This window comes from Rhinoderma darwinii, chromosome 8 (assembly GCF_050947455.1).
Source record: "Rhinoderma darwinii isolate aRhiDar2 chromosome 8, aRhiDar2.hap1, whole genome shotgun sequence".
NCBI classification, from domain to species: Eukaryota; Metazoa; Chordata; class Amphibia; order Anura; family Rhinodermatidae; genus Rhinoderma; species Rhinoderma darwinii.
In genome coordinates, this window is record NC_134694.1 from 103,253,266 (window position 1) to 103,281,263 (window position 27,998).

Below are 27,998 nucleotides of genomic sequence, written 5' to 3' on the forward strand. Positions count from 1 at the left end.
TCTGTCCTCAAAACCCAAATTGGCCCTATCCTTAAGGGGTTAATAACTTCGATTTTATTGATGTAGTTATTTACAAGCACAGGGATTTAGGTCGGCGTGTATTTCTAACTTCCAGCACAGCTCCATTTTCAGCCGGCTACGAATCCAACAGGTGCTGTCACACATGACCTTCAAACTTAAACTTTAAAACTACAACATCCGAAATGCCTTGCGGAATGACGTCAACCTAACTCCTCCCATTGCCATCAATCACGCTCTGGCTCTTTCTATGCTTCGCCCTACAGCGCTTGACGATTGGTTCCATCCCGCTCTGCCACAAGACTGACCAATCACCACGCTCTCTTTGCACCCCGCGCCCACTCTGCGGAAATAACCGAAGCTCTCGTCATCTTCGGAAACCGGCCTCGGTTCGCTTTGTGATGTCACTATCAGAGCCACCTCCTCCCAGTCCTGCGCGGTCGCCATCTTGAGTCTGTATTCTTCTCACTGCGCCACGATACACGGAATTATCTTCTCCCAGGGACTAGCACCCCAAAACTTTATCTGCCCCCCCCGCAACTTATTCCCCCCACCCCTCATATCAACACCACCATCACCTCACCCGAGGCCAAAGTCTATAGAGGGGCCGCAGTAGCCACCTCAATCCGCCCTCAGCCCACCTGGCCGCCGTGTTACACAGTGCAAACCACACGTGGATTCATGTGATGTAGCCAAGTGACATTAAGTCCAGTACAGACACTTAATGGTGTTATAATGGCCGTGGAGGGCACCAGTGTCCATGAATCCTCCTCCCCAACATCAAACCATGAAAGTGAACACAACCTCCTCTTCCTCCCCGCCGAAAGGTCGAGTAACAACAGAGTCTGTGTGTCTAGAATAACCATTGTGTCCACAGGTCTGGAGTGGGGGGCCGGGTTGAGGGAGGGGGTTCCACTTTCCAGTTTTTGGGGGGTCTCACAGCAGGTAATCTGTGCCATTACAATGTCGTGTCTCCTCTCCCTGACGCCATGTCTTATATAGTAGCCATAGATTTCTATATTTATGCTCTTATTATGTCATAATAGCTCTAATGTCCGTTTTTTTCTTTATATTAGGGGTCAGCGAGAGGAGACCCCCCTTCTAGTGAACCCCTAAAGCCCCCCCCATACCAGATTTATGTGATAAATGTAATCTATTTAACGCTATTTTTTTTTATAGACTTGGAAATGAAAGGGTTAATCAGGGGGCTATATTGTAATTTTTTTGCTGGTCGCATGTCAATGTTGTCATCGTTCAATGCTGTTAATGTCAATACACTGGCGGTTTTTAGTGGCGCCATCTGATCGCGGAGATCCCCCCCCCTTTTTTTTAATGGTGGAGGTAAATCCAAGATCTCTGCGGTATAACCGAGCGACTAAAACTTGTCCGTGTCGTTTGAGCCTTAAAGGGGTTCTCCACTGTTGAGTCAACCTGTCGGGTATATCCGTGCCCGCCGCCAGGAGGAGAACCCCCTTTAAATGTTACTTTTTATACTGTGACGGAAAATCTCACTAGTCATTGCGCTGCGGCACCTAACTTTTTTAACTTTGTAATGTCTATGGGACTTATTGCTGGGCTGCGTTTATTTGTTATACATTATCGTGCCGGCCGGAGGATTTGTATTCTGCGTTTTGTGGTCCTGACCCCCTGTATATGTCCCTGGAGAGCAGAGCGCGGTGCGTTATACTCGTCCTGATGTCTTGTGTTCAGAGTGACAGGTCTGTGTGATGTGCAGCTGACTCCGAGATGGTTTACCCTCCTCCACGTGGCCCACTGAACCCCCCTATATGGGCCTGTGTGCTCGGCTCCAGAGGGTGACAAAGGCCTAGACTACAACAGTACGATCGCTCCTAACATCTCCGGGATCATTGCCTCGATTTGTTTCATAGTCTGATTGTGATGTCATCGGCATTTTATTTTGCATTTGATCATGCCCGTGGGTCGCTCATCAATAGTGATGCCTCTAGACGGAGCAGTACATTACAGGGGACCTTAATACCCTGGCACCATCACTAGAAATCACCCTTGGGGTTACCTGTGCCACATTTTTGATGCTCCTTGACACTCAAAAATTCACAGTTAAATTATTTATATATATTTAAATTTATCTCCTAGTTATCTGTTCCTGGGAAAGCTAGGAGAGAATTAATATGGCTGCCATTGCAGCTCTCAGCATTTCCAGACCTCTGAGTAGTAAACCTGGTCAGATATGGTTGCTTAGTAGTTCCAGTTTAGTTCAGGTTTGCATTGTTAGCTATTATTTAGGAGAGTTCACCCCTGGGGGCTCAGGGGCATGAGAGCGTGTTATGTGATGTAACAGCAGTGCAATACTGAAGACCCGGTGTAATGTGACGAGGTGTTTGTCGTTGGTGGCTTCGAGGCCGCAGAAGGAATTTCAATAAAAAGGAGGTTGTTAGGTTTGTATAGTGAACGTGATTAAAGGGACATCGCTCTGAATCGCTGCATGTGGGATATAGAACTGTATGGAGCCTTGGTTTTATAGCTTTAGTTTTGAAAGAGTTAAGACAGGATCTTGGTGTATTGGTTGTCTGGGATCTGACCAGCTCTGATTTTATGCTGGCCGTATTAGATATTTGTGGGTCCCTCTGATCTCAATGGGGTCTATTGACAATCTGTATATGAAACAGTCTGACTGGCACCCCAAAACTTTCCCGGGAGAGGTGTCCGGCAGTCTGTCTGCCCCCTAGAGGTCCAGATGGACCAGCGTGTTTGAGTAGTCGGTAGTAAGACCTCATCCGTTTTATTTGTAGTGGCAGCTTTATAGAATTGACTTGTTTACTTAAAGTGAGTAAAAGTTGAAAAGGTTTCATGTCCAGTCCTGGCAACTGTTTATCTTGGCTCCTTCCCTCCGACACAGCTGAAGGTGTAAACTACATAGTCCTCCTAGGCCATATCCGATATACATCCGGGATGGACGTATTCTAGAACAGTCGTATAGTTCACCTAAACCCAGGCAGGCGAGAGCAGCTGAAGGACAACAGGGAGAAATGTCCAGTCGTCAGGGTGTCTGTGATGGGGCGCAGGCCAGTTTGGTGCAAATGGAGAATAAGTATGATGACACGTCGCGGTCAAAATGCGTTCTTTATCGCGTCTCATGGAAAACCACGACGTGTGAACCCAGTCTGAGAATAAACCTGTGTGTCGTCACATGAAATCACACACGCAAGTACGATATGGGCCCATAGATTTCTATAGGCGCCGTATTACAGGCACATGCGATATGGACCATGTCACAGGATTTCTCTATACTTCTTTGCATCCACAAATTGTTTCGGCTAAAAAAAAGTCCAACTATAAGGCCCTATTCAGACGACAGGGAAACTTTTTTAACGGCCGCATTGAAATCAATGCATGTCTTTGGGGCTATTCACACGGCACCTTTTTAGTGGACAGTGTGAACGGCCTGGGAAGAAATCGGACATGACCTATATTTGCCCGTTTTCCCGTATCCCTCAATATTCTCAAGTCTATGAGAGATCCGTGAAAACGGGTCCCGTACGGGTGCAAATTGGCTGTGAAAAACTGTAGTTTTTCACGGCCGATTCTAGTCGTCTGAATAAAGCCTTAAACTACTCTGTGTGAACCTGGACCCTCACAACACTATGGAAATGTCTTCTACCCACTAGAAAACAGAATGGCGTTTGCGGATGACTCTAGTGATCGGAGACTTTTCTATCGGGGTCTTGTGGTGTGTCGTTGGCATTTTAGCTTTTTTTCTTGGTCTGGGGAAGTTGTCACCGTCTTTCTCTCTGGTCTTGTGTACAAAGACTTCATAATTGTTTATAGTCTCATATTAAATATTGACAGATCAGACCGTAAATACTAAACAATACAACAATATTATTTCCTGCAAGTTTTCCCCCAGATTTGGAGCTTTCTGTATTTGTAGGTTTGGGCTCAGCAGAATTTACCATAGAGCTAAACAAAAAATCTATAGTGAGAAACCAGAATTTGAGACTCGTTCGCCTTCTCGCCTCATTTTAGCAAGACTTTGGTGCTCAGAAGGGGTTAATCTTGTTCTCGCTGACTTTTGTGTTTGTAAAATGGCAGCCTGTGGGGGGATGGGCTGTCTCTGTCCGGCAGATTGACACCTCCCAGGGCTCTTGGTGTAGGAGTCCATGGCTGTCAGCTCTTTAGCATGAGGTTAGTTTTGCATAGCGTCCACGGATGACAAGCCTCTGCCTCCACCCACCCTCCATTTTAATGACTAGTATTTGCAGATGTGAAGCCTCGCCCATGCCAGATGACCTTTGAACCAGCTTCTCCTTTCTTCTCTAATCCCTCCTTCCCCTCCTCCCTAGCTGCAGCATTAATCTTTTTTTACTTCCCCCCCCCCCCCTTTAAATATAAGAACCAACAAACACCCAAATATCTAAACCCGTGATTGACCAATCCTGTAGCTCCAGCACTGAGCACCCACTTTTCCTTTCATTCCGTCTTTTTTTCTTTTTTTTTTTAACCATTGCCTTTCTGATTCTGGTGTGATTTTCAAGCCCCCCACCCCCCTCCATTCCCTCAAAACAGGAAAATCAAGAAGTTGCTAAAACCCATTATTTGTTATTACTGTGATACTGAGGATGTGAGTATGTCTCCCCGTACCCAAATGTCTTTTCTCAGCAGCAACACGTTTGTGAGAAGTGTTCACGTTTCCATCAATACTAAGCACATACGCAGTGACATGTCATGTCTCTTTATTGCATGCATCATCTCTTTCCAGACTATTATTGCTCATTCTTCGCCAGCCACCGCGGCCCGGAAAACCTGCAATTGCTGTTTCTGCAGCAAAAAAAACATAAACAAAGTTTTCGTTAGGACAAGACGTATAATGGGTCTATATATAGGAAGGCGACATCCAACCCTCGGCTCTTGGCTGTAAATAGCCGCTTAGTTTACACTGAAGGTTTTACTGCGGGCACCTAATACGGAGACATTTACTTGGGTGGGTCTAGAATTTTACATGAAAACACCCAACATGTTGATCTTATGTCTTCCATGTCATTAGTTACACGTACTGGAGTTTTTACTTTTGCGTTAAGACAGAGAGAGGCTTTCGGGTGTAACGTGTCCCAAGGTTCTGTGCCTTAACCATGTGTGTGCTGGAGGACGTATCGTGGGCTATGAACACTCCCCCTTTGGAAATGCAATCATCTTGATGAATAGAAGCCGACATGGCATTTGCCACGTTGATGAGCAGGCACGCCAATGCTTGAACCTTATCATGGCTTCATGCAAAAACCCATGCATTTTGCTCCCTGGGCTCCCATGGAGCTGGTACTTGAATGACAATGGACAATTATGTATTTAACGTTCGTTAAAATGTTCCTGTAGCGGCAGTCTGCAGCCCGTGGCTCTACGGCTGTTGCAAAACCGCAACTCCCAACATGGCCTGTATCTGCCAGGGTATGTTGAGAGTTGTAGTTTTGCAAACAGGTGGCAGAATACTGTTTTAGAGACCATTCGTGATCGTTTTAGTATTATGATTATAGTGTATTCGGTCATTTCTGTATTTTTTGGGGGAATATTTTTGAAATCTACCAGTTTGCAACTTTTTGTAGTATTTTCCATTGATTATACTAAAGTGAAACCGGTTTTCGGGAGTCAGCAGATGGTGTGCTGCAAAATGAGTATACAGCGAATTAACGGTCTGTGGTGCCGGGTACAACTGTAAGTCGGTGTATAGTAGGTGACCCAGCCTTAGTGCTTGTTTCCTGGTAGTTTTAGTATTCCAGGCATGCACAGTAAGGATTACATGATGCAGCGTACTGCTAGTGAGTCCCCTCAGTGCCTGTATAATCTCATCTTGTATAAAAGCGCAGTGGTTCTGTCAGCCCGTCGAGACGCACCTCTCTGTAGAATTGTTTATACTGTAATGCTGTTAATTAACATAGGTTTTAATATGTTCACAGCGGGCAGAACCATTTGCCTAATTTTTCTGTAATTGAAAAGATTTCCGTTGTAGCTTTCCTTGTTGCAAAAGAGAAATGAAGATGAGGGGAATAAGCCGCAAAAGTAACAGTTTTTCCGTTTTTAAATGATACTTGCATACAGTGGGGGCAGGTGTGGACTATTGCTGTGCTAAGCTGAGCTTCAGCAGATGACAACAAACTAACACTCTGAAAGTGTTTGTCAGATGCTGAGGAGCAACTGCAGCAAATTTAGACTGCTCGGGGACTCTACTACTGCCGACGTCACTGTCCATATATGGACAGTGACTTCAGGGGTTTCCTATCGCTGCAGTCCCAGAGTAGAGCATCAGCTGATTCTCTGCCTGGAGACTCCAGCACTGCTGCCAATGTCACTGTCCATATATGGACAGTGATGTCGGCAGCAGTACGGGAGTCCCTAGGCAGAGCATCAGCTGATGCTCTGCTCGGGGACTCCAGTACTCCTGCCAGCGTCACTGCCCATATTTGCATGCAACTCAATGTACTCATTTGGACTGCAACTGTAGCTCAAAATTTAAAATCAGTCCGTAGCGCTACAAAAAATCTCAATGTAGCCCTGGCCTAACTGCACATTCACTGTTCAGGGTTGAGTGACAACCTCTGTGGGTTCTCAAAGCTTTCTGGCAGATATAAACATTTCTCACTAATAAGACCTAATTCATACGACCGTGATATACGGTCCGCATGTCGACAGTATTTCCCAGGCCGAACACAGTGCAGGGAGGAACGCTATTAGCATCATAGTTCTGTACGATGCCAGAAGTCCCTGCCTCCCCACGGAACTACAGTTCTGTGCTGAAAACATGATTACAGGACGGGACAGTTTTCCCGCAGCAAGGCAGGGACTCCTGACATCGTACAGAACTATGATGCTAGTAGCGTTCCTCCCTGCACTGTGTTCGGCCTGGGAAATACTGCCGACATCCGGACCGTATATCACAAACCGAACACGGTCGTGTTTATTTGGCCTGAGCATGAACTTTTCAATGTATTGAACATATACATATACTTTGTCCCATCGCCGCCATTGGCTGATTTTCCTATTCGCAAAGACGTGTCGTGTTGTCCATAATGATAATCACGTACAGAAAGAAGCAGGCGTAAATTTTTTTGGAGCAGTAGATGTTATTGAAATGTGTCCAGGAAGGATCCATATTGGTTAGTTTCATAGATAAGGCTGTCTTAGTGTAACAATTTTTTTTTTCATTTTTTTTTGCCTTATGTTTACTGAAAGTTATCACCTTTTTTTGCTGTATGACGTTTGCATATTTTCAAATGTGACAGTGCAATATGCATGATCCCATGGTCCGTGTGGCTTCCCTGTCACAACCCTCACTGGTTTTTAAAACTTTCCGACCAAATTTATTTTATTCTTCCGACTCCTCTAAAATGAAAAATGAAGCAGCTTAATAATTTCCTATCCGCTTCTATGTAGACCTATGTGTCTCCGTGGTAACAGACAACAAACAGATTCTTTGTAGTCTGATCCTGCAGTCATACTCTCTTCCGTGTCCCGTACTTCTTGCTAACTTTCCAAATATACATTGGCAAGATGACTGAAGAATCAGAATAGTTTCCATGGTGACATGTAGGTCTGCATAGAAGCTGTGGAAACAAAACACTGGGTTTAATGGAGAAATATTAGCAAAGTTGCTTAATTTTTCACTTTAGATTAATTGGGAGAATAAAAAAAAATCTGGTTGCAAAGTGGACCTAGACGTTAAACCCTGCTTATATAACTTATTAGGGCACACAGATGTCATGGGAACGGTCCCCCATTTATAACCCCTATGTTTTAGCCAGAGCGGAGAGCCACTGTAAAGATTGGCTTATGCTCTGCATTTCCATGCATTCCATATTTACCCATTGATTTTAATGGGCGCTGTGTAATACTACTTTACTTCCACCATTGGATGGTTTACACCACCATCGTTTGATGGTAGACAGAAAGTAATCCAAAGGTTGTTGTTTTTTTATTTTTATTTATTTGGCCAGGGAATGGCTTATAAGCAAGGGTCACACCCCCTAAATCCATTAGTTTTTTGAACTCTTGTTTTCTTCTATTATAGGGAGGATGGTGAGCTGGAGGAGGGTGAGCTTGAAGACGATGGAGGTGAGGAACCTAGCCATGATACCACCGAGCCTCCGGCTCCAAAGGAGAAGGAGGAGAAACATCACAGTGAATCTGATGATGAGAAGTCACACCGCAAAATGAAAAGGAAACGCAGAAAGGAGAAAGAGAAGCGAAGAGCAAAGAAGAAAAGAAAGTCCAAGCACAAGGTATAGATATACAGATGTATAACAATGCATGCCCGGATGATAGATGTACAGGATTCATACTGCGCTCACTCCTGTACAGCTGCATGTTTACTATGTGATGATTATCATAAGTGAGCCCAAAAGTGTTACTTGTGCATGATGTGTTGCTTTTTTTTTATATTTTTTTTATTTTTTAGCGTCATGCATCATCTAGTGAAGACTATTCTGACTATAGCGATGACTCTAGCCCTAGTGAGAAGAGTCACCGCAAATACAGAGAATACAGCCCGTCATACCCTCCGGTGAGTGCTATGATCATTTTGCGACTCCTATTGCAGCTATTGAATTGATTTACTTGACTACTGTATAATTCAGCTTTTTGCTGTATGTCATTTAATACACAGGGCGCAAGAATTTCAAATGGGTGTTAATCTTTTTATCAATGTTAGGTTAAAGGGAATGTGTTGTTAACAAAAAAATTTTTTGTTTTTTTTAGTTAAACAATTAGTGTGTAGGTGATTAAACAATGTTCGAATTTTTTTTATTTTTTTCACGAGTCAGGAAATATTATAAATTGGATTCTAATTTATAATATTTCCCATTGCTGGTCACTAGATGGAGCAATTCCCAAAATTGCAGCATTGCATGTGGTAAAGCAACCACATTGCTTTATGCTGCAAAATTGGGAAAAAATCCCTCGCTCTAGTGAGCTCTCAGAATCCCCCCCTCCTTTATCCTGGCTAGTGCCGGGAGAAACGAGGGGTTTGAACGGTCTAACCTCCTACACTGTGTGTCGCCATTTTTTGAGCTAACACAGTGTAGTAGGTTTACATACACTAGTAAACACACACTGAAACACGAACATACATAGAAATCTCTTACCTGCTCCTGCCGCCGCGGCTCCCTCCGGCCCGTCCGCTCCGTCTGCTGCCGCTGCTCCATGTGCACAAGTCCGGAAGCCGCGACCGGAAGTAGTAATCTTACTGTCCGGCCGCGACTTCCGGTCCACAGGAAAATGGCGCCGGACGGCGCGCATTTCAAATTGGACTGTGTGGGAGCGGCGCATGCGCCGTTCCCACACTGACGGCGTACACCATAGTGGATGGAACGGGCCCCGTTCACATTCCCTATGGGACTGGAGCTGCCGTATTCCATGTCTGTATGTGTCGTTAATCGACACATACAGAAATGGGGAAAAAAATGGCAGCCCCCCATAGGGAAGAAAAAGTGTAAAAATAAAAAAAAGTAACACACAAACACAAATAAATACAAACGTTTTTAATAAAACACTAACATCAAACTGATATGAAAAAATTTTGTTTGGTGACACTGTTCCTTTAAAGGGTTGTTCCTATCTTATAAAGTGATGTATATAGCTGTACGCTTCGCCCGCTTCACTATTTCCCTGCACAGCCGTGTCCAGGGCTACCCACTGTGCAGTGAACTACAGCACGGCCCCATTTAAAGAGAACCTTACACCTGCCCATACATGTGCAGCATGTAATAGGCAGGGCTGCACAAACCCTAGGGCACCTTACATTTTTTTTTCCTACCCTCCTCTGTTATTTAGATATCAATGCTGTTATATTTGGCGCCTGATATTTAAATAAACCCCTGAACTTTCAAGGGGGCAAGGATAGGAAAAATATGTAAAGTGCCCCAGGGTTTGTGCAGCCCTCCCCATTACAGCTGTACATGTATGGGGAGGTGAAAGGTTCTCTTTAAGTGAAGTGAATGCGGCTGGCTGCAGTTCCCTGCCCATCCTGATATGGAGAGATAGTGGGAGAAAAGGGAGGATCCTATAAGGCGCTGCTGCGTGGCTGTTGGTAAAATTCAGCAATGGTAGACGGAGTGATATGAAGAAATAAATGTTTATTAAAAAACAATAATGGCTACGCGTTTCAACGCTGTACTAGCGTCTTCCTCAGGCCGTTCTGCCCATCCTGATGGCTGGGAGTGCTGATGTGCAGGAAAAACTGAATGATAGTTACGGAAACCGCTTAGTTTGCATGCTACGCTGTTTCCGTAACTGCCATTCACTTTTATGGGACTTACGGAAACAGCGTAGCTCAACGACCTACACAGTTTTTTTTTTTCTTTTCTTCATGTTCGGGATTCACACTCATTAGCCGGAGCACATAGAGGTAGAATGGGGTTTAGGGGTCCCCGTTCTAGAGATAGGTGCGGGTCCCAGAGGTGGAATCTGCATCTATCTGACATTTATAGCATATTCTGCGGATATGCCATAAATGTCCCTGATGGGAAAGCCCTTTAACCCCTTAGTGACCAGTCTATTTTAGGCCTTAATGACCAATAATTTTTTTTTGCTTTTACATTCTCGCATTTAAAAAGCTCTAACTTTTTTATTTTTCTGTCGACATGGCTGTATGAGGACATTTTTTTTTTTTTTTTTGCGGGATTAGTTGTGTTTTTTAATGCCACCATTTTGGGGTACATATAATTTTTTTGATTAACTTTTATTAACTTTTTTTTGGGGGGATAGAAAAATAAACAGCAATTCCGCTATTGTTTTATGCGTTTAAATTTACGCCGTTCATCGTGCGGCGTAAATAACATGTTACCTTTATTCTATGCGCCGGTATGATTACGACGATACCACATATAGAGGTGTTTTATGTTTTGCTACTTTTGCACAATAAAAAACACTTTTCATTCAATGTAGTGATATGAGGGCTTGTTTTTTTGCGGGACGAGACATAGTTTTCATTGGTACTTTTTGGGGGTTCATGGGACTTATTGGATAACTTTTATTATTTTTTGTAGGGGAAAGGGAAATAAATAGCATTTCCGCCATCGTTTTCTGCGTGTTTATTTTAGTGTTCAGCTTGCGGTTTAAATTACATGTTAACTTTATTGCTTGGGTCATTACGGTTGCGGCGATCCCATATGTTTACTTTTATTGACTTTTTTTACACTTTTACTAAATAAAACCACTTTTTTTTTTTTTTTTGTAATCTTTATTAATTTTTATTTACCATCTATTACTTATTTTTTCAGCCCCACTAGGGGACTTCACTATGCAATCTTTTTATCGCAGATATAAAGCTTTGGTTTACTTAGTATACCAGAGCATTACTACCTGTCTGTGTAAAACTGACAGGCAATCTATTAGGACTTGTCGCTCTTACGGCCTAATAGACAAATAGCCAGGGGGCATGTTAGGCACCCGGATGCCATGACACCACATCGAAGGCCCGGGATTGCATTTGCACATATCAAAGACCAAATCTACAGGGGTATCGTGCTCACCACCAGGTGAGCATATCACTACAACACCTTCCATTCCACATTGTTTGTGGGTAATGCCCTATGTTTGCGCCATTTTTTTCCTTTCAGCTCCACAGATGGGTGAGAGAGGGAGCTCCCTCCCCCTGTAAACAAGTTAAATGCTGCGGCCGCTGTTGACCGCAGCATTTAACTGGTTAAACGGTTGCGATTGAAGCAAACGTCGATCGCTACCATTAGAGCAGGAGCCTGGCTGTCATAAAACAGCCGAGCACCCACTCCAGCCTGCACGGGAGACCTGTCCAGGAATTAACTAGGCTGCCGTGGAAAGGTGGCGGCCTAGCCTAAAGGCCCCTTAGTGACCGCCGTGAAATGGCGTATTGGTGGTCACTAAGGAGTTAAGCCTGACAAATATGTCTATGGTCGCCTGCACTACGGAGAGATGCAGCTTCTTTCATTCTCGGTGTCTAGGCCCCTACCAATACTGTCTTCTGATTTGTCTTTATGACATGCAAGAAGATAAGAGATAGTTAAATTGTTTGTCCCAGTAAAATCATTTATCACCTATCCACAGTGTAGGTGATAAATGTATGATCACTGCGGGTCCGACCGATGGAACCCCCATCGATAACGATTAGGTTTGAATGGAGAAGTGGACGCACGTGTGCCCTACCCCTCCGTTCATTCTCTATGGGACTGATGGAAACAGTCGAGTTCAGCGCTCAGCTATTTCAGTCAGTCCCATAGAGAATGAATGAAGAAAGCGTTTCCACTGCTCCTTTCGAACGGGGGAAACCGGATCCTCTTTTGCGATCAGTTGGGGTCTCGGCAGTTGGACGTGCAGCAATCATTCAGTTATCTTGTAGACAAGTGATAAATAATTATCGTGGAACAACCCGTATAACCCCTTCCCGACGTTTGTCGTATGGATACGTCATGGAAAGCTAGTGCTTCCCGCATTTTGCCGTATCCATACGACAAATGGTGGACACCGGGCTCAGAAGCTGAGTCGGTGCCATCATCGTCGGATGTCAGCGGTGTATTACAGCTGACAACCGGCTGTATTGGCGGGGACAGAAATTAGACAAGGGACAGAATTAGTTTTTTGGTCACCTTGCCTCCCAAAAAATAGGATAAAAAGTCGCATGTACCCCAAAATGGTACCAGTAATAACTACAGCTCGTCCTGCAAAAAACAGCCCTCCTACCACTACGTCTATAAAAATTGTTTTACTTTGTTAGGGCTCCAATAAGTCAGGAAATAAAAAACCTGCAGTTTCGCAGATCAGAGGGGAACATTTCTTCTGTTTCAAGAGGCGAATTATCAAGACCCTAAAATTAGAGAACCAGGAAGGGGAGGGCCCAAACATATCTGCTGGAAGCGACGGTACCCGTATTATACCAGGACAACACTTTCCCAGCAAAATTACCCAAACTGCAAAGGTGCGGAGTGTGGACCAAAAGGGGAATAAGAAAGGACATTTATCAGTGCGACGCCGGCCTGTGCAGAAAGGATTGTGTCACAGCGTAATACACATCTATGGATTATTTAACGTTTTTTTTTAACCCAATTATTATACCACCTGACTATGCCCCTGTTGTATTCGGCACAGCTTGCATTTACCCCCACATTATAAATGGAAACACCGGTGATACTCCAAACAAAACTACTACCAAGCAAAATCCACGCTCCAAAAGCCAAAGGGCGCTCCCTCCCCTCTGAACCCTACATCGTGCCCAAACAGCTGTTTATTTCCACATATATGGCATCGCCATACCCGGAAGACACTTATAACAATTTTTGGGATGTCTGTCTCCAGTGGCATAAGCTGGGCACAACATATTTGCCACTGAAATGGAATATCTAGGGAAAAATGTAAATTTTTACTTTGCACCATCCGCAGCGCAATCTTTTATGGAAAAGTCCTGTGGGGTGGAAATGCTCACTAGACCCCTTAATAAATGCCTTGAGGGGTGTAGTTACCAAAATGGGGTCACTTCTCATGGGTTTCTTTTATTATTTCACATCAGAGCCTCTGCAATTGTGAACCAATACTTTGTATATCACCAAATTAGGCCTTAATTTTATATGTTACTCTTTCACTCCTGAGCCTGGTCGAATGTCCAGGCAAAAGATTAGGGTCACATGTAGGGTGTTTCTAAAACCGGGAAACACTGTATAATAATTAGAGAGCTGTCTTGTTATGGTGGCACAAGCTGGGCACCACATATTGGCATGTCTATGTAAAAAAAAAAACATAGAGTGCACACTAATTTCTGCAAAACGCCTACGGGGTTAACATTCTTACTACACCCCTAGGTGAATACCTTGAGAGGTGTAGTTTCCAAAATGGGGTCACTTCTGGAGGGTTTCCACTGTTTTTGTCCAACAGGGGCTTCGCAAATGCGACCAGAAACCAATCCAGTAAAACCTGCACTCCAAAAGCCAAATGGCGCTCCTTCTATTCTGAGCCCTACCGTGTACCCAAAAAGCAGTTTCTGACCACAAATGGGGTATTGCCGTACTCGGGAGAAATTGCTTTACAAATGTTGGGGTTCTTTTTTTCTTTTATTTGTTGAGAAAATTAAAAATTTCGAGCTAAAGCTACGTCTTATTGAAGAAAAGGGATTGTTTTTATTTTCACTGCCCAATTCTAACAAATGCTATAAAAAAAACAAAACGTGGGATCTAAATGCTTACTACACCCCTAGATGAATTTCTCAAGGGGTGTCGTTTCCTAAATGGAGTCACATTTTGGGCGTTTTCATTGTTTTGTCCCCTCAGGGCCTTTGCAAATGTGACATGCCCTCCGCAAATCATTCCTGCTAAATGTGATCTCCAAAAGCCAAATAGCGCTCTTTCCCTTCTAAGCCCTGCCGTGGTCCAAACAGCCGTTTATTACCACATGTGGGGTATTGTTTTATTCGGGGGAAATTGCTTTACAGATGTTGTAGTGCTTTTTCCCCTTTAGTCCTTGTGGAAATGAAAAAAAATTAGCTAAACCTACATTTTCTTTGAAAAAATGTTGATTTAAATTTTTACGGCCTACATCCAATAATTTCTACAATAAACCCGTGGGGTCAAAATGCTCACTATACCCCTAGATAATTTCCTTGAGGTGTGTAGTTTCCAAAATGGGGTCACTTTTGGGAGATTGCCAACGTTTTCGCACCGCAAGAGCCTTCAAACCGGACATGGTGCCTAAAATATATTCTAATAAAAAGAAGGCCCCAAAATCCACTAGGTGCTCCTTTGCTTCTGAGGCCGGTGCTTCAGTAAATTACCACACTAGGGCCACATGTGGGATATTTCCTAAATCTGCAGAACCTTGGCAACAAATATTGAGTTGCATTTCTCTGGTAAAACTTTGTGTTACTAAAAAAATGGATTAAAAATGAATTTCTACAAAACAAAATGAAATTTGTAGATTTCACCTCTACTTTGCTTTAATTCCCGTGAAACGTCTAAAGGGTTAAGAAACTTTCTAAATGCTGTATTGAATAGTTTGAGGGGTGGAGTTTTTAAAATGGGATGACTATTTGGAGGTTTTTAATATATAAGGCCCTCAAAGCCGCTTAACAACTGAACTGGCCCCTGTAAAAATAGCCTTTTGAAATTTTATTGAAAATGTGAGAAATTGCTGCTAAAGTTCAAAGCCTTGTAACGTCCTAGAAAAATAAAAGGACGTTCAAAAAACGATCTAGACATATGGGGGATGTTAATTAGCAAAAATTACGTGTGGTATAACTGCCTGTCTTACAAGCAGATACATTTAAATTTAGGAAAAAAAAATGTCGCAATTTTTCGCTAAATTTTAGTGTTTTTCACAAGGAAATACTGAATGTATCCGAGCAAATTTTGCCAGTAGCATAAAGTCCAATGTGTCAGGAGAAAACAATCTCCGAATAGCTTGGATAGGTAAAAGTTATTACCACATAAAGTGAAACGTGAGATTTGAAAAATGAGGCTCTGTCAGGAAGGTCAAAAGTGGCCAAAGAGGGAAGGGGTTAAAGGAAATGAATACAATTTACCAAAGTTCTTACAGCTGAAGATGCATATCTATGTCCATTGTTTTTACTTAATTTTAGCCACATCAGCAGTACCCTCCACATAATGCTCCACCTCCAAAAAAGAGCTACCACAACATGGATAGCAAGAACTATGGCATGTATGATGAATATGAAAATGACCAGTATGGGGAGTATGAAGACGACGAAGGGGATGATATGGGTAAAGAAGATTATGATGATTTTACCAAGGAGCTGAACCAATATCGAAGGGCGAAAGAGGGCAACCATCGTGGTAGAGGTGAGCAACAGTCTGCACGTTGTACTAAAATTGACAACTGGAAAAACATACTAAGCATGGCCAAAAGCATGACACCTGATTATTCATGTGTGCTAGGTGAATCTTATTCCAAAGCCAAGAGGAGTATTACCATCGGTTTTATTTAAAATGCACTTTAGTGTACATAAAAAAATGTTTCTTAATATCTTTTTAAACCTTTGCTTGAAATTCCAACTTGCATTTCCTCTACTTCTGTGTCCTCATGTTGACTTCCTGCCTCTGCTCTGGCCTTGTTCAGCCTTGTCATAGAGGGATAACAGGCTTGAGTAACGATTGTTAATACTTCTATAGATTGGTGGGAGATTTGTTGCGTTAAGCATCACTGAATATTTTAAAGCAAACCTTTCGTTTCAGGCAACTTTTCAGAATAAGCGTGATAATTCTGGCTTATATACTTGTATATCGCATTTTTCACTAGTTTTCTGCCTCCGCAGGCTCTTTAATTATCCGCTTTCTCTGAGCTCCGCTCCAGGGGGGTTGAGACTAACCGCTATAATGTCTCCCATACACTGCACAGGGAGAAAAGAGGAGAATCTGCTCCTATATCTGTCTTTTTATTATATATATATATATATATATATATATATATATATATATATATATATATATATATATATTAGTCCAAACCGATAATTGAACGTGGCTACAGCTCCTTTCAAATATACAACCAAGGTCGGAAAAAGTCATGCAGCCATAACTATTTATACCAATAGAAAATATATATTTTATTGAAATACATTTAAAATGTTTCACAATAATAATAAGTGATGGATCACCGAAAAGAACCAGAGTGCACAAGATTATACTTTAGAACTAGAATGACACTAGAATATAGATCTATTATATAGTAGAACAACAATATATGGCAGAAATCTATTAGAAAGGTAAACACTAGCTGAATGGCTATCAAGTTTGTATGATGAAGTTATGTAGCAAGGTGAGAAGATAATGCACATGACGTGACTCAATGATACTTCAACATCAAAAATGTAAAACAATGAAAGGAACATAGTGGCATTTAAACAACTAGTGAATAAAGCTGATAAAGTATATGTGAATAGAGCCTGGTTGTCCTGTCAAATAGTAACATGAAAATACAGCATAAAGATGCAAATAGGTCACCTAAGTAAGAAGCCAATGATGTGCCTGGTCACCTCACCTCTAATATCCTCCGAAGCAGCATGGAAAACATTATACAGCAGCAATGAGCAGTGTAGCTGTGAATCCAGCACTGGGGTGAAAGAGAACACTTACTAGAAGCTACAGCAATGTCTTTGCGTCTCTCTCTAGCTCCCTGCCCCTACCCTCTCCGTAGACTTTTATGGGCAGCATGTAACCTGACCCTTCCGGGAGCAGATAATCCATCTGGTCTCTGAAGATGGTTTTTAGCAGTGAATTGCGAGTGACTGATCAGTGCAAGGGGAGAGGGAGAAGTGGTTCATAAGTGAAGAGGAGATTTTTTCTAATAAGATATATTATAAAGTTTCTTCGTTTGTTCTGTTGATTTATGCAAAGTTTGTTGAAACGACAGTGACCATTTAAGTTTGTTTAGTGCTGCATTGCAATAACCCCATTAATTGGTTTTCTCCCAGGAATGAGAGGTAGGTTTAAGTTGATACGAGGTCGAGGAAGGATGATACGTGGAAGAGGAGGCTTTAGGGGAAGAGGCAGCAGAGGGAGAGGTTATTCTGGAGAGGAACACCAAGAGGATGAGGAGATGTATGATGAAGAAATGGAGGTGAGTGGGGGCACAAATTTCTTATTTACATGTTCTGCTGAGCTGAACCATGGCAGTATCTTCTCTGTTTGAATTGGTAAAAATAAATAGCTGTTCTATATTATTGAATTTAGCAGAAACATCAGGCGATGAGGAACACTTATCTGCTGTGGTTTACGGATGGCGTAGCAAACATTTTATTCTCTGGTCTTTCTAGCCTAATAATTTTGCTTATTATATTTTTCCAGTAGGTGCCCGGTCCAAAGTATTATACAGTGTATGGGTTACTTAGAGGGTACCTCTATATACAGCGCTACCTTTTATCATGTAGAACGAAGTAGTACTAGGCTATGTTCACACAGCAGATTTCTCATGTGGAAAAATCAGACATGGAATTGGCAGAGAAACCGTGGCAGGACCCTGAGGCTGAACCTCAGAGTGCTGGCGCTTTTCTGCTTAGAGATTAGCCTCATTCAATAGGGCTTATCTGCCTGTGGTTAACTGATGCGGTTTTCACAGCGGAATACCCCATGAAAATCGCGTCAAGAAGTGACATCACAATTTTTTATTTTTTTTAGCGAGATGGTTTTTGCAATTCCGCCCGCTTAAAATTCTGCAGGCGGAATTGCGGGGCATTTTCCAACTGAAGAAAATAGGAGGCTTTTTATTAGCGTTTTTCACACTGGTTCCAACGTGGAAGATTTAATCGGCATAAAAATTCTGCTGTGCGAACAAAGCTTTATTAGGGCACTACATCCCCTTCGGATTGTTCTCTACACTGCCCCGTCCCAGCACTGTGCAGGTATTGCAACTCTGCTCCATTCACTTAAAGGGGTTCGACACCCATGTCCCGAACCGATCAGCCATTTCGGCTGCCGGAAGCTATGCAGGGGTCGGTGCCAGAAACAGATGGCCCCGACCACTGTATAGAGACAGTGCTGGGTTACTGCGGCTCTGCTCCTATTCACTTGAATAGGAGCAGAGCTGCAGCACGACCCCTATACAGTGGTCAGAACCTTCTGCTTCGGGCACCGACCCTACATAACTTTCGGCAGCCAGAACGGCTGATTGGTATGGGGTCCATGTTTCAGACCCCCACCGATCATGTACTAATGACCTATCCCGTGGATAGGCCATCAGTATTAAAACGTACCAAAACTGGACAGCCCCTTTTATACTTATATAATATAAAAGATAAATACCTATTATTATATAGTATTTTGTTTGATAACATTTTGACATAAGGGGTTGGGCCTAAGAGCAGTTGTTTGGAATGCCTCCAAATGATGACGATCCTCTGTTTTGTTTTGTTTTTTCTTACAATAAAATATTTCATTTGGTTTTACAATTTTGACAATTAAAACATCAAAAAGAAAACGATCCTCTTTTAAATGAGTTTTGAAATTGAATATACTTTTTAGTTAGCTCACTGGCTTTAAACTTATACATTTGTTTTTTTAGTATGGTGACGAGGAGATGATGGGCGATGAAGAGTATGATGAGTACTCAAAAGAGCCCAACCAGTATCGCAAGTCTAAGGATGGCAGAGGAAGAGGTGGGCCTTGACTTTTTTAATATGTCCAACATGAGAAACTGTAGACTAGAACAGAGTTATGGATTTAATCACATTGATATTTCCCACTTTTAGGTTTTTTTAGGCCCCGGGGTCGAGGGCTACGTGGACGAGGATTTAAAGGCATGATTCGTGGGAGGGGAAGAGGCAGAGGGAAAGGAAATGATGAAGACGATTACTATGAGGAAGACGGTGTAAGCGCAATACTTTTCTGCTTGTTAATTTGCCTCAATCTAAGTCCTTGTTCACATATAGACATAAGTCTTCTTCTCACAATCCTCTTTATTGACCAGGATTCAGGAATGTACAGAAATGACTATGAAAAGTCATACCATCGACAAGACAAGAAAGGGAGAGTTATCTGTAAATACTTTGTGGAGGGCCGGTGTACCTGGGTGAGTATAAGCTCTGATTTATATTCCTTGTCCCTTTTGATTTTTCTTTGGAGTGTTACTTGTATAACCAACAATGAAATGTCCAATTTTATAATTTCAGTGTGCTTTTACTATGGTGCGTCTATCACTACTTGGAAAGTGTAGATTATTTCTTAGGGCAGTCGCGTGTACACTACTGATGCATCATTACGCGTTTTCTTTTGACTTTTAAGGGGACTCTATTATAGAGTTGAGATAACTATGGGACAAGCCATTGTTTAGCTCACAGTTAAAGGGAATGTGTCGCTAGAAAAAAAAGTTTTTTTTTTTTTAGTTAAACAGTTAGTATATAAATGATTACACATTGTTATATTTATTTTTTCACAAGTCAGGAAATATTATAAATTATATTCTAATTTATAAAATTTCCATGTGATGGTCACTAGAGCGAGCAATTCCCAAAATTGCAGCATTGGCATGTGGTAAAGCAACCACATTGCTTTATGCTGCAAAATTGGAGAAGACACACTCGCTCTAGTGTGTTCAAACAATGCCCCCTCCTTTATCCTGGCTAGTGCCAGGATAAAGGAGGGGGTCGAATGTTCAAACCTCCTACACTGTGTTCCGCCATTTTTTGAGCGAATGCACAGTGTAGGAGCATTAGATACAGTGGTTATAACACGAACATACACAAACATGACTTACCTGCTCCTGCCGCTGCCTCCACTCCTAGTCCTTGCTTCGGAACATATGTCCGGAAGCCGCGGCCGGAAGTAGTCATCTTACTGTCCGGCAGCGGCTTTTCGGTCCACATGAAAATGGCGCCGGATGTCGCACTGCCGAAGACTTTCCATTTGGACTGTGTGGGAGCGGCGCATGCGCCGTTCCCACACAGACGGCTACACTATAGTGAATGGAACGGCTCCCGTTCGCATTCTCTATGGGGCTGTATGTGCCGTATTCCATCACTGTATGTGTCGTTAATCGACACATACAGAGATGAAAAAAAAAATGGCAGCCCCCATACAGAAGTAAAAGTCAGAAAAAAGTAAAACACAAATAAATACAATTTATTTTAATAACATACTAAAATCAAAAACATATAAAAAATTTTTTTCCCCGTGACACCTTCCCTTTAAGGTCCTATTACACAGCCTGATTTGGGCTTTAAAAACGATCGCCGATCAATGTGACCGCTCGTTGATCGGCGCTTATTTGCACCTTTCACAAGAAGCAATGATCAGTAATGATTGGGGGCAAGCGATTGTTACTACAATCGTTCATCCCCCATACATTTCCAGCATGTCTGCAGCACAGTTTGCACAGGAGGTTACACAGGGAGATGTGCTGACGACAACGATAATAGTTATTGCTGCATAAACTATACGATCAGCCGATGAACGAGCGTTTACACAGGGCAATGATCGGGAACGTACGTTCATATGGACGCTCGTTTGCCTGATCATTGGTCAGTGTAAAAGGGCCTTTAACCCAGCCCCGATTCCCCGAACTACATGGGCTCAGCTCCTAAAGCAACTTGTTGTTTATTATCTTAACTAGTAAAGGTTTTCTGTGTAAAACAAAGTGCAGCGGAACTTTCGTTTACTGATTGCACTTTCTTCCTGCAGGGGGAGCATTGTAATTTCAGCCATGATGTGGATGTACCTAGACGACGTGGACTGTGCAAGTTCTATATGACTGGTTACTGTGCCAGAGCAGACAGCTGTCCGTACATGCACAATATCCTTTCTAAGTGGACAGGCTACATGATACGGTTTATTTAGTTATGTAGATCTTTAAAATTGTATATAGAGGGATGCTCCAGGTTTTCTATAAATTTAGTTAAGGGAGTTAGCTAGGCATTTTTAATTGATGACCTATCCTTGGGAATGATGGGAGTCTAACCCCTGTTGACCATCAGAACGTTCTGAACTGCGAAACCAGGCACAGCCAAACTCCTATATAAATTGCTTTGCCTCGAAAAACAATAAAGGGGTCATGGTGCTCCAGAACCCCCTTTGTTTTAATGAGTAGGGGGTCAGACCCCACTGATCCTAAGGATAAGACATCAATTAAAAAGCCCAGATAACCCCTTTTTAAATGTGTTGTTTTTTTCTTAGTTTTGGTATCAATGGGTACCAGGCATACCCAGAAGGGACCAACCCCCTCTTTCTCTTTTGCCACATATTAGCTTGACTTACTTCAGACCACAAGATGAAATGGTTAATGTAAAGCATGGTGCATAGGAATCGTTGAATAGTTGGTATGAGTAGGTTTACGAGATGCTTATAGTTTGTTCTCCTTAACATTTCTCACATGATTTCCCCTGTAAGGTGTATCACACTACAGGCAGCTGCGTCAATGGTGATGAGTGCATGTTCTCTCATGACTTGCTGACAGATGAGACCCAGGAATTACTTGATAAGGTGAGATGAAATAGTAATGGGAAAATAAGGAACATAAAGTTTAGTCTTTAGGGAGAATTTACCAATAGATTTTCTCCTGCTTTTTGGTTTAGAAAAGTCGTAAATCATGGCACACTTTTCGCAGCCAAGTTTCAAAAAGTGTTCCGAAAAGTGGGCACGGTTTACCAGGAATTGGTGTGGTCTTCACCGTTTCGATAGATTTATAAATACTGCAGACAGAAAATCCACGCCTGCTCATATCAGTCGTATATTTTGTTTTCTGACTTCAGGACAGTCCAAAATGTACCAAATTATGAGACATACGACTTTTAATAAATTTGGTGCATTGTTTTCGCTCCAGCCTTTAGCTTAAGTTGATAGAAAGGTATTATATATATTTTACACTTGAGCCATCCAAATGTAGGTTGACCGATAGTGATCCTATGGCTCACCACATTTGAACCTGAGATTCATGATGCACTGACTGTATATTTTGTCTCATCAGATGTTGGCTGAAGATGCAGAAGCTGGTGCAGAGGATGAGAAGGACGTGGAGGAGCTGAAGAAGCAGGGAATAAATCCTCTACCTAAACCACCCCCAGGAGTTGGGCTCCTACCTACACCTTCTACTCCAACGGGATCTTCTGGGACTTGTGAGCCATTGTCCCCATCATCTGTTACGCCTAGTGCACCCATATCAACCTCTAGCAGTTCTAACTCTGCCCCACTTCCGGGTGGTCCTATAACAAGTGGGCCAATTCCTGGTGGACCTGTTTCAGAAATCCAAATGCCAGGAAGTCCTTTGTCAGAAATCAGTGTTCAAGGTGCTCCTGGGCCAGTGCCTGAAGGTCCTATGATGGGAGGTCAAGTTCTTGGAGGTCTAGGTGGTGCCATACCTAGTGGCGGCCCAATGCCTGGATGCCCGATGCCAGCAGGACAGATGCTTGATGATCCTATGCCTGGGATTCCAATTCCTGGAGATCCAATACCAGGAGGCCCAATGCACTCGATGCATATTGGCCCTGGTGAACCATTAACACATGAAGGCCCAATGCCCCCTTATGAAGGAGGCCTCATGCATCCCTACCAAGGAGGCTCCATGCCACCGATGCCAGTTGGACCTGGAGGTCCAATCATGCCCCCGATGCAGGATGGGCCTGGAGTTACAATGCTTGGAAGCCCAGGATCTGGAGGCCCACCAATGGAAACAATGCCAGGTAGCCCTGGATCTATGGATCCACAGATGTGCCAACGAAAAATACCTTCACTGTTTGAAATTGTGGTGCGTCCCACTGCCCACTTGGCTCACAAATTAGGTGTTAGGTAAGTAATGGTAAATGGAAAATAATTGTTATATGTATGTTTGAGATTGTCGAATGTTTTGATAACTTTATATATTTTTTGGGTATTTAGACCACCTGGTCCACCAGGAGGTCCTCCAGGGCCACCTCCACAAAGATTTCCCGGACCAATGGGTCCTCAAGGCCCCATGCACCATGATATGGGTATGGAGGAAGGTTCCCCTATGATGCCTTACGGACCTGAAGAGGGCTCTGAAATGATAATTGATGGTCCTCCCCCTCCAGACTTCTACGGTGAATATTATCAGGACCCCAGTATGGAGATTGACCCTAATATGATGGCAGACACAGGTATATAAACCGTTCAAACCTTTTGCAGTTTGTGATGGAATTGCATTGAAGGTGTTACATTACTAGAGTATAATTTATAGTTAATCATCCCTTGTAGAATTGATGAGCTGTGAGACTCCGAGCTTTCATGCAGCCAGTTTAATTGGTAAAATGTATTGAAAAATGTTTGCTTTTTATATTGCACAAATTATATGCAAATCCATCAAGCTGGGCTGGGATTTCTGTGGAGTTTGCGCAAATTTAGTATATGGCTATATTAGAGAGCAAGGAATCTTAAAGTAGATGGCGTAGATTAAGCATGTATAAGAGAAAAAATAATCTGGGTTCTTGTTTTTAACAGCTTGCTGACATATTGCCACATCACGGCATACTCATCATGCTGATTGTGTAGACACTGCTAGGTATGCCCTAACAAGTGGTGCTGTACTATTCGTACACCGGCTAATGTACTGACCTATAGATATGCCAGTACATTAAATTAGAATTAATAAAATGTACAAGAAATGGCACCTAAAGAAGACCTAAAACTCATTATGCAATAAACAGTGCCTCAACCTAAAAATAAATTATAGTATTGGTACATACGCCTTCAATAAAAACATTTTTTGAAACGCACAAAAAATAAGTGTTAACTGCTAGAATGCAAAGAGAAAAAAAATAAAAAAATCTTCTGGTCCGAACACCAAAAGGAAAGTTCAGCTTAAATAATAGGGCTTATGTAGTGTGTTTTATTTTCTAATATTCTGTTAGTTTTGCTCCTTGCAAGTATCAGTGACCTGGAAAATGTACATATTCTCAGTAATATATAATTTATTTTGGTTATTAGGTGTCTATGATGAAGACTATGGTGGGATACAGGAAGACCCCCACCAGTACCACGAGCAACCTCCAGAGCAGGAATCCGATAGTAGTGATGCAACATCCACTTTCAGCAAAGTAAATATCCCTGACTTTTTGCCGTCCGCCCAGCGTGCCCTATTCTTGCGTATCCAGCAGAAGCAGCAAGAAGAAGAACGAGCAAAAAGGTCAGCTGGGAGCTCCCTGCAGGAAAAGGACAATGAAGAAGGTGATGAAATATTCTGCTTGAATCAAGATTCTTTTATTTAAGTTTTATATAACATCATACATCTGGTATAACTGAGGGGAAAAAAGTCCATGAGCAAGACCGCTACAGGGGAAATGCCTGGCTGACCGCAGCTTCCACCGGTAAAATCCACTCCAAACTGAGATGGTTTGTCTCCTATATATTGGAGCAGTGACTCCTGCTATAGGTAAACAAGGGCACCTGCTGGTGAATGAGGAAACTGCACCTTACTAAAGAATCTGATATAAGTTTCTAAAGATAAGTTTGCAACTAGCAAACCCATACACCAATTCATATGAGGTACATTTGATCCATCGATACATCGCATAAAACATTTACCTTCCTTTTTAAAAGTATCAGGATTTCATGACCAGTAGCCTCTCCTCAGCTTAGGCTGGGCTCACTTCTACGTTTCGGTTCTGCCCAACGGTTCTTAATGACTTTGATTGACTTTAACACCGTCGGTCTACCATGGCTTCCAGCAGTCGTGAGTAAATTATATGAGTGCTCATCTGCTCCACTTACTAATTGCTTTCTTCTTTTTTTCAGGTGATACTGGTAACTGGTACTCCAGCGATGAGGAAGAAGGTGGTAGCAGTGTGACCTCAATTCTTAAGACTTTACGGCAACAGTCCTCTAACCGACCAGCTCAGCAGGTCCCTGCAAGAGACACCGGTGCAGGAGGTCCTGTTGATACCCGTTTGGCAAAGAGTCAGGCCAATGCAGCCAGTCGCCCCACAGATCCACGCCTGTCTCGTGATCCTCGGCTTTCACGAAACGTAGATTCCACCCCAGCTGAGGCCGGGCCCACTGGCCCAAAGTTGGCAAGACATGCGCCCCAGCCCAAACAGGACTCGCCACTTGGTAAAGTGGCTGCAGAAGAGGAAGAAACAGAGCGGTTTCTGCGTGATAAAACTGTTAGTATACCCTTAGAACCTGTCCATGGGCAGACATTGAGAGACCCACGTTCCCAGTTACAGCAATTCAGCCACATCAAAAAGGACATAAGTTTAAGTAAGCCAAGCTTTGCTAGGACTGTTTTGTGGAGTCCTGAAGACCTTATCCCACTACCCATTCCCAGACAGGACTTTATCACAGTGCCAGCACCCCTGCAGGCTATGCCAGTACTTGATCCACGACTTAACCGTCCAGCCACGTCCGCTTCTCTTGACCCACGTCAGCGGGCACCTGCCCCTGATGCACCAGCACCTAATTCTAGCCTCCCTGATTTTGAACTGTTATCCAGGATTTTGAAGACTGTAAATGCTGCCACTGTAACCGCTAGTCCTGCACCAGCACCGGTTGAGAAACCTAGTGACCCCCGAACGCGTAAACCACCCGCTGACCCACGTCTGCATAAATCTTCAGAGCCTCCAAAACCTCCTGAGCCCAGCCAGACCCCTCCAGTAGTACCACCTGCTGAAAGCACACCAACAATTGCCCCTTATGATCCCCGTCTACTGACTGCAGGCGGATTGAGCAAGCCTAGTGGTCAAAGTAATGTTCTCAGCAACATTAGTTTGTATGACCCCAGGACAGGGAGCAAGACCTCAACTGAGGCTGCTCCTAGTGAAACCGCATCCAAGGGACCGGAGAACAAAACTGCCAGTAAATCAAAAGAGCCACTGTTTGTGCGGAAGTCTGCCCTAGACCAGCTAGAGGCAGATAAACCCAACTCCGAATCCGCCACAGACCGATACAACAGTTATAACCGGCCACGTCCTAAGACCCAAACCGCTGCTGAGAGCAACCAGCCTGCTGTCCACAACCTCCCCGTGCCATCTGTCTACGGGATGGTCAAGCAGGCTGCAAAGTCTGGCAGCGGCAGCCCCTTTGCGGGCAATAGCCCAACACAGGAAGCTGAGCAGGACGCTGGTTCCTTGAAAGATGTTTTTAAAGGATTTGATCCCACGGCATCTCCATTCTGCCAGTAGTGTTCCTAATAACCTGACCGATTTACATATACTTTTTTTATATTCTTCCACTCTACTTTATGTTAATCCTCCTGTATATAAATCCAAAAATGTAAAGTCTCAGCAATCTGTTTTTAATGATTAATCATGGTCTTGTGAAGTGACTGAAGCTTTCTTTTTGTACATTATTTTAAAGTCCCCAGCAAACATCTATACGTATGTATATATTTCAACGATCAAAGCAGCTTAAAGAGGACCTGTCACCTCTCCTGGCATATCTCTTTTAGTAAATACTTGTTTTCTTTATCAATTAACAATCCTGGAGCGTCTTTTCTTTGAACTCTGTTGTGCCATTCCTCTGTTGTTGTTCCTGGAAACGTATGAATAAATTGACAACCGTACATTACCATTATTCTCGTCAGTAGGGTTTGTCTGACACTTTCCCTTTTTGACAAGGGAAATGGTAACACCTGTTGTTAATTGATTCATACATTTACAGGAGGAATAACAGAGGAAGACCACAACGTAGAGTTCTAAAAAGAAAAATGCTCCAGAATTGGGGAAAGCAACTATTTACTAAACAGACATTTCAGGAACTGACAGGTCCTCTTTTAGAGGTAGAATCCCAATATATTTAGTCCTCTTTTGTGTTCAGTGCACATGTCAGTGCAAAGCACACGTTGTGTGAACAGGCAGCTAAGTTCCTAATTTACTGTACAGAAAGCTGGTTATCATCGAATTCTGAAATTGCTCTGCTCGTCTGTCATAACAAGCAGGGTTTCTGAGAGGCTTGAATTGGATGTGACAGACGCACCACTGTACATATATATATATTTATATATAAATATCATTTTTATACCACATTTCTGTATGTGCTATATTCTACAAAGAGGAGCAAGTCGACAAAACAAAGTATTTATAATCAAAATCGTAACGCTTGCCATTTGAGTATTGTAAATTGTTTATTTAAGAGTCACCCCAGCCCAGCTCCATCTCGTTTTTTTTTTTTTCTTCAATGAATATACTCGACAAACCTTGAGTTGTTTTCTCATATCGTAGGACATTTTTAAAAATGGTAGTAACTATATATTAAAATTGGCCCTTAGATGAAGGAGATTGAGATCGTTTAAACCCATCGATGTTCTTCATATTGAACGGGACTCAGTCTATATGTAGGGTCATTTACGCAGTCATGTTGGTACTCCAGCAGTTTCTTACAACTGTCTGTACAGAATCAGGGTGAAAAGAAAGGTTAATCTGTCTGAACATTGCCAGTTCCTTCCTCTATCATGTGTATAGGTATCATCGCAAGTACATATTTTCAAGTATTAGGGAAAAAATGGTTCTTGTATTAATAGATAATAATGCATTGTCTGTGTGTAAATATCAGTGAATGACTGGTGCAGAGAATAAATGGAATTTTTCATACTGATCTCTTATTGCT

The 27,998-nt window shown here is 42.7% G+C and overlaps 1 protein-coding gene across 2 annotated transcripts; it reads left to right on the plus strand.

Annotated features, from left to right (window-relative positions):
* The first annotated feature begins 325 nt into the window (after positions 1–325).
* On the plus strand, positions 326–27,986 carry ZC3H4 (zinc finger CCCH-type containing 4). 2 transcript variants are annotated; one of them, XM_075836054.1, is made up of 14 exons: positions 326–845; positions 8,054–8,264; positions 8,441–8,545; positions 15,578–15,797; positions 17,429–17,574; positions 19,015–19,108; positions 19,202–19,320; positions 19,420–19,521; positions 21,129–21,240; positions 21,817–21,926; positions 22,411–23,228; positions 23,319–23,557; positions 24,384–24,623; positions 25,191–27,986. In XM_075836054.1, the coding sequence occupies exons 1-14, from the start codon at positions 754–756 to the stop codon at positions 26,573–26,575; spliced, it is 3,993 nt and encodes a 1,330-aa protein (XP_075692169.1). In that variant the 5' UTR covers positions 326–753; the 3' UTR covers positions 26,576–27,986. The 2 variants fall into 2 exon arrangements, with proteins under 2 accessions (XP_075692169.1, XP_075692170.1); XM_075836055.1 differs by lacking the exon at positions 326–845 and adding an exon at positions 4,417–4,618.
* The last annotated feature ends 12 nt before the right edge of the window (positions 27,987–27,998 follow it).

Excerpts from the sequence above, each read along its gene's own strand:
- ZC3H4 (XM_075836054.1), top strand. The coding sequence starts at position 754 with ATGGCCGTGGAGGGCACCAGTGTCCATGAATCCTCCTCCCCAACATCA. Across the intron at positions 846-8,053 it reads CTCTTCCTCCCCGCCGAAAG|GGAGGATGGTGAGCTGGAGG; the intron begins GTCGAGTAACAA and ends CTTCTATTATAG. Across the intron at positions 19,109-19,201 it reads TAAGGATGGCAGAGGAAGAG|GTTTTTTTAGGCCCCGGGGT; the intron begins GTGGGCCTTGAC and ends TCCCACTTTTAG.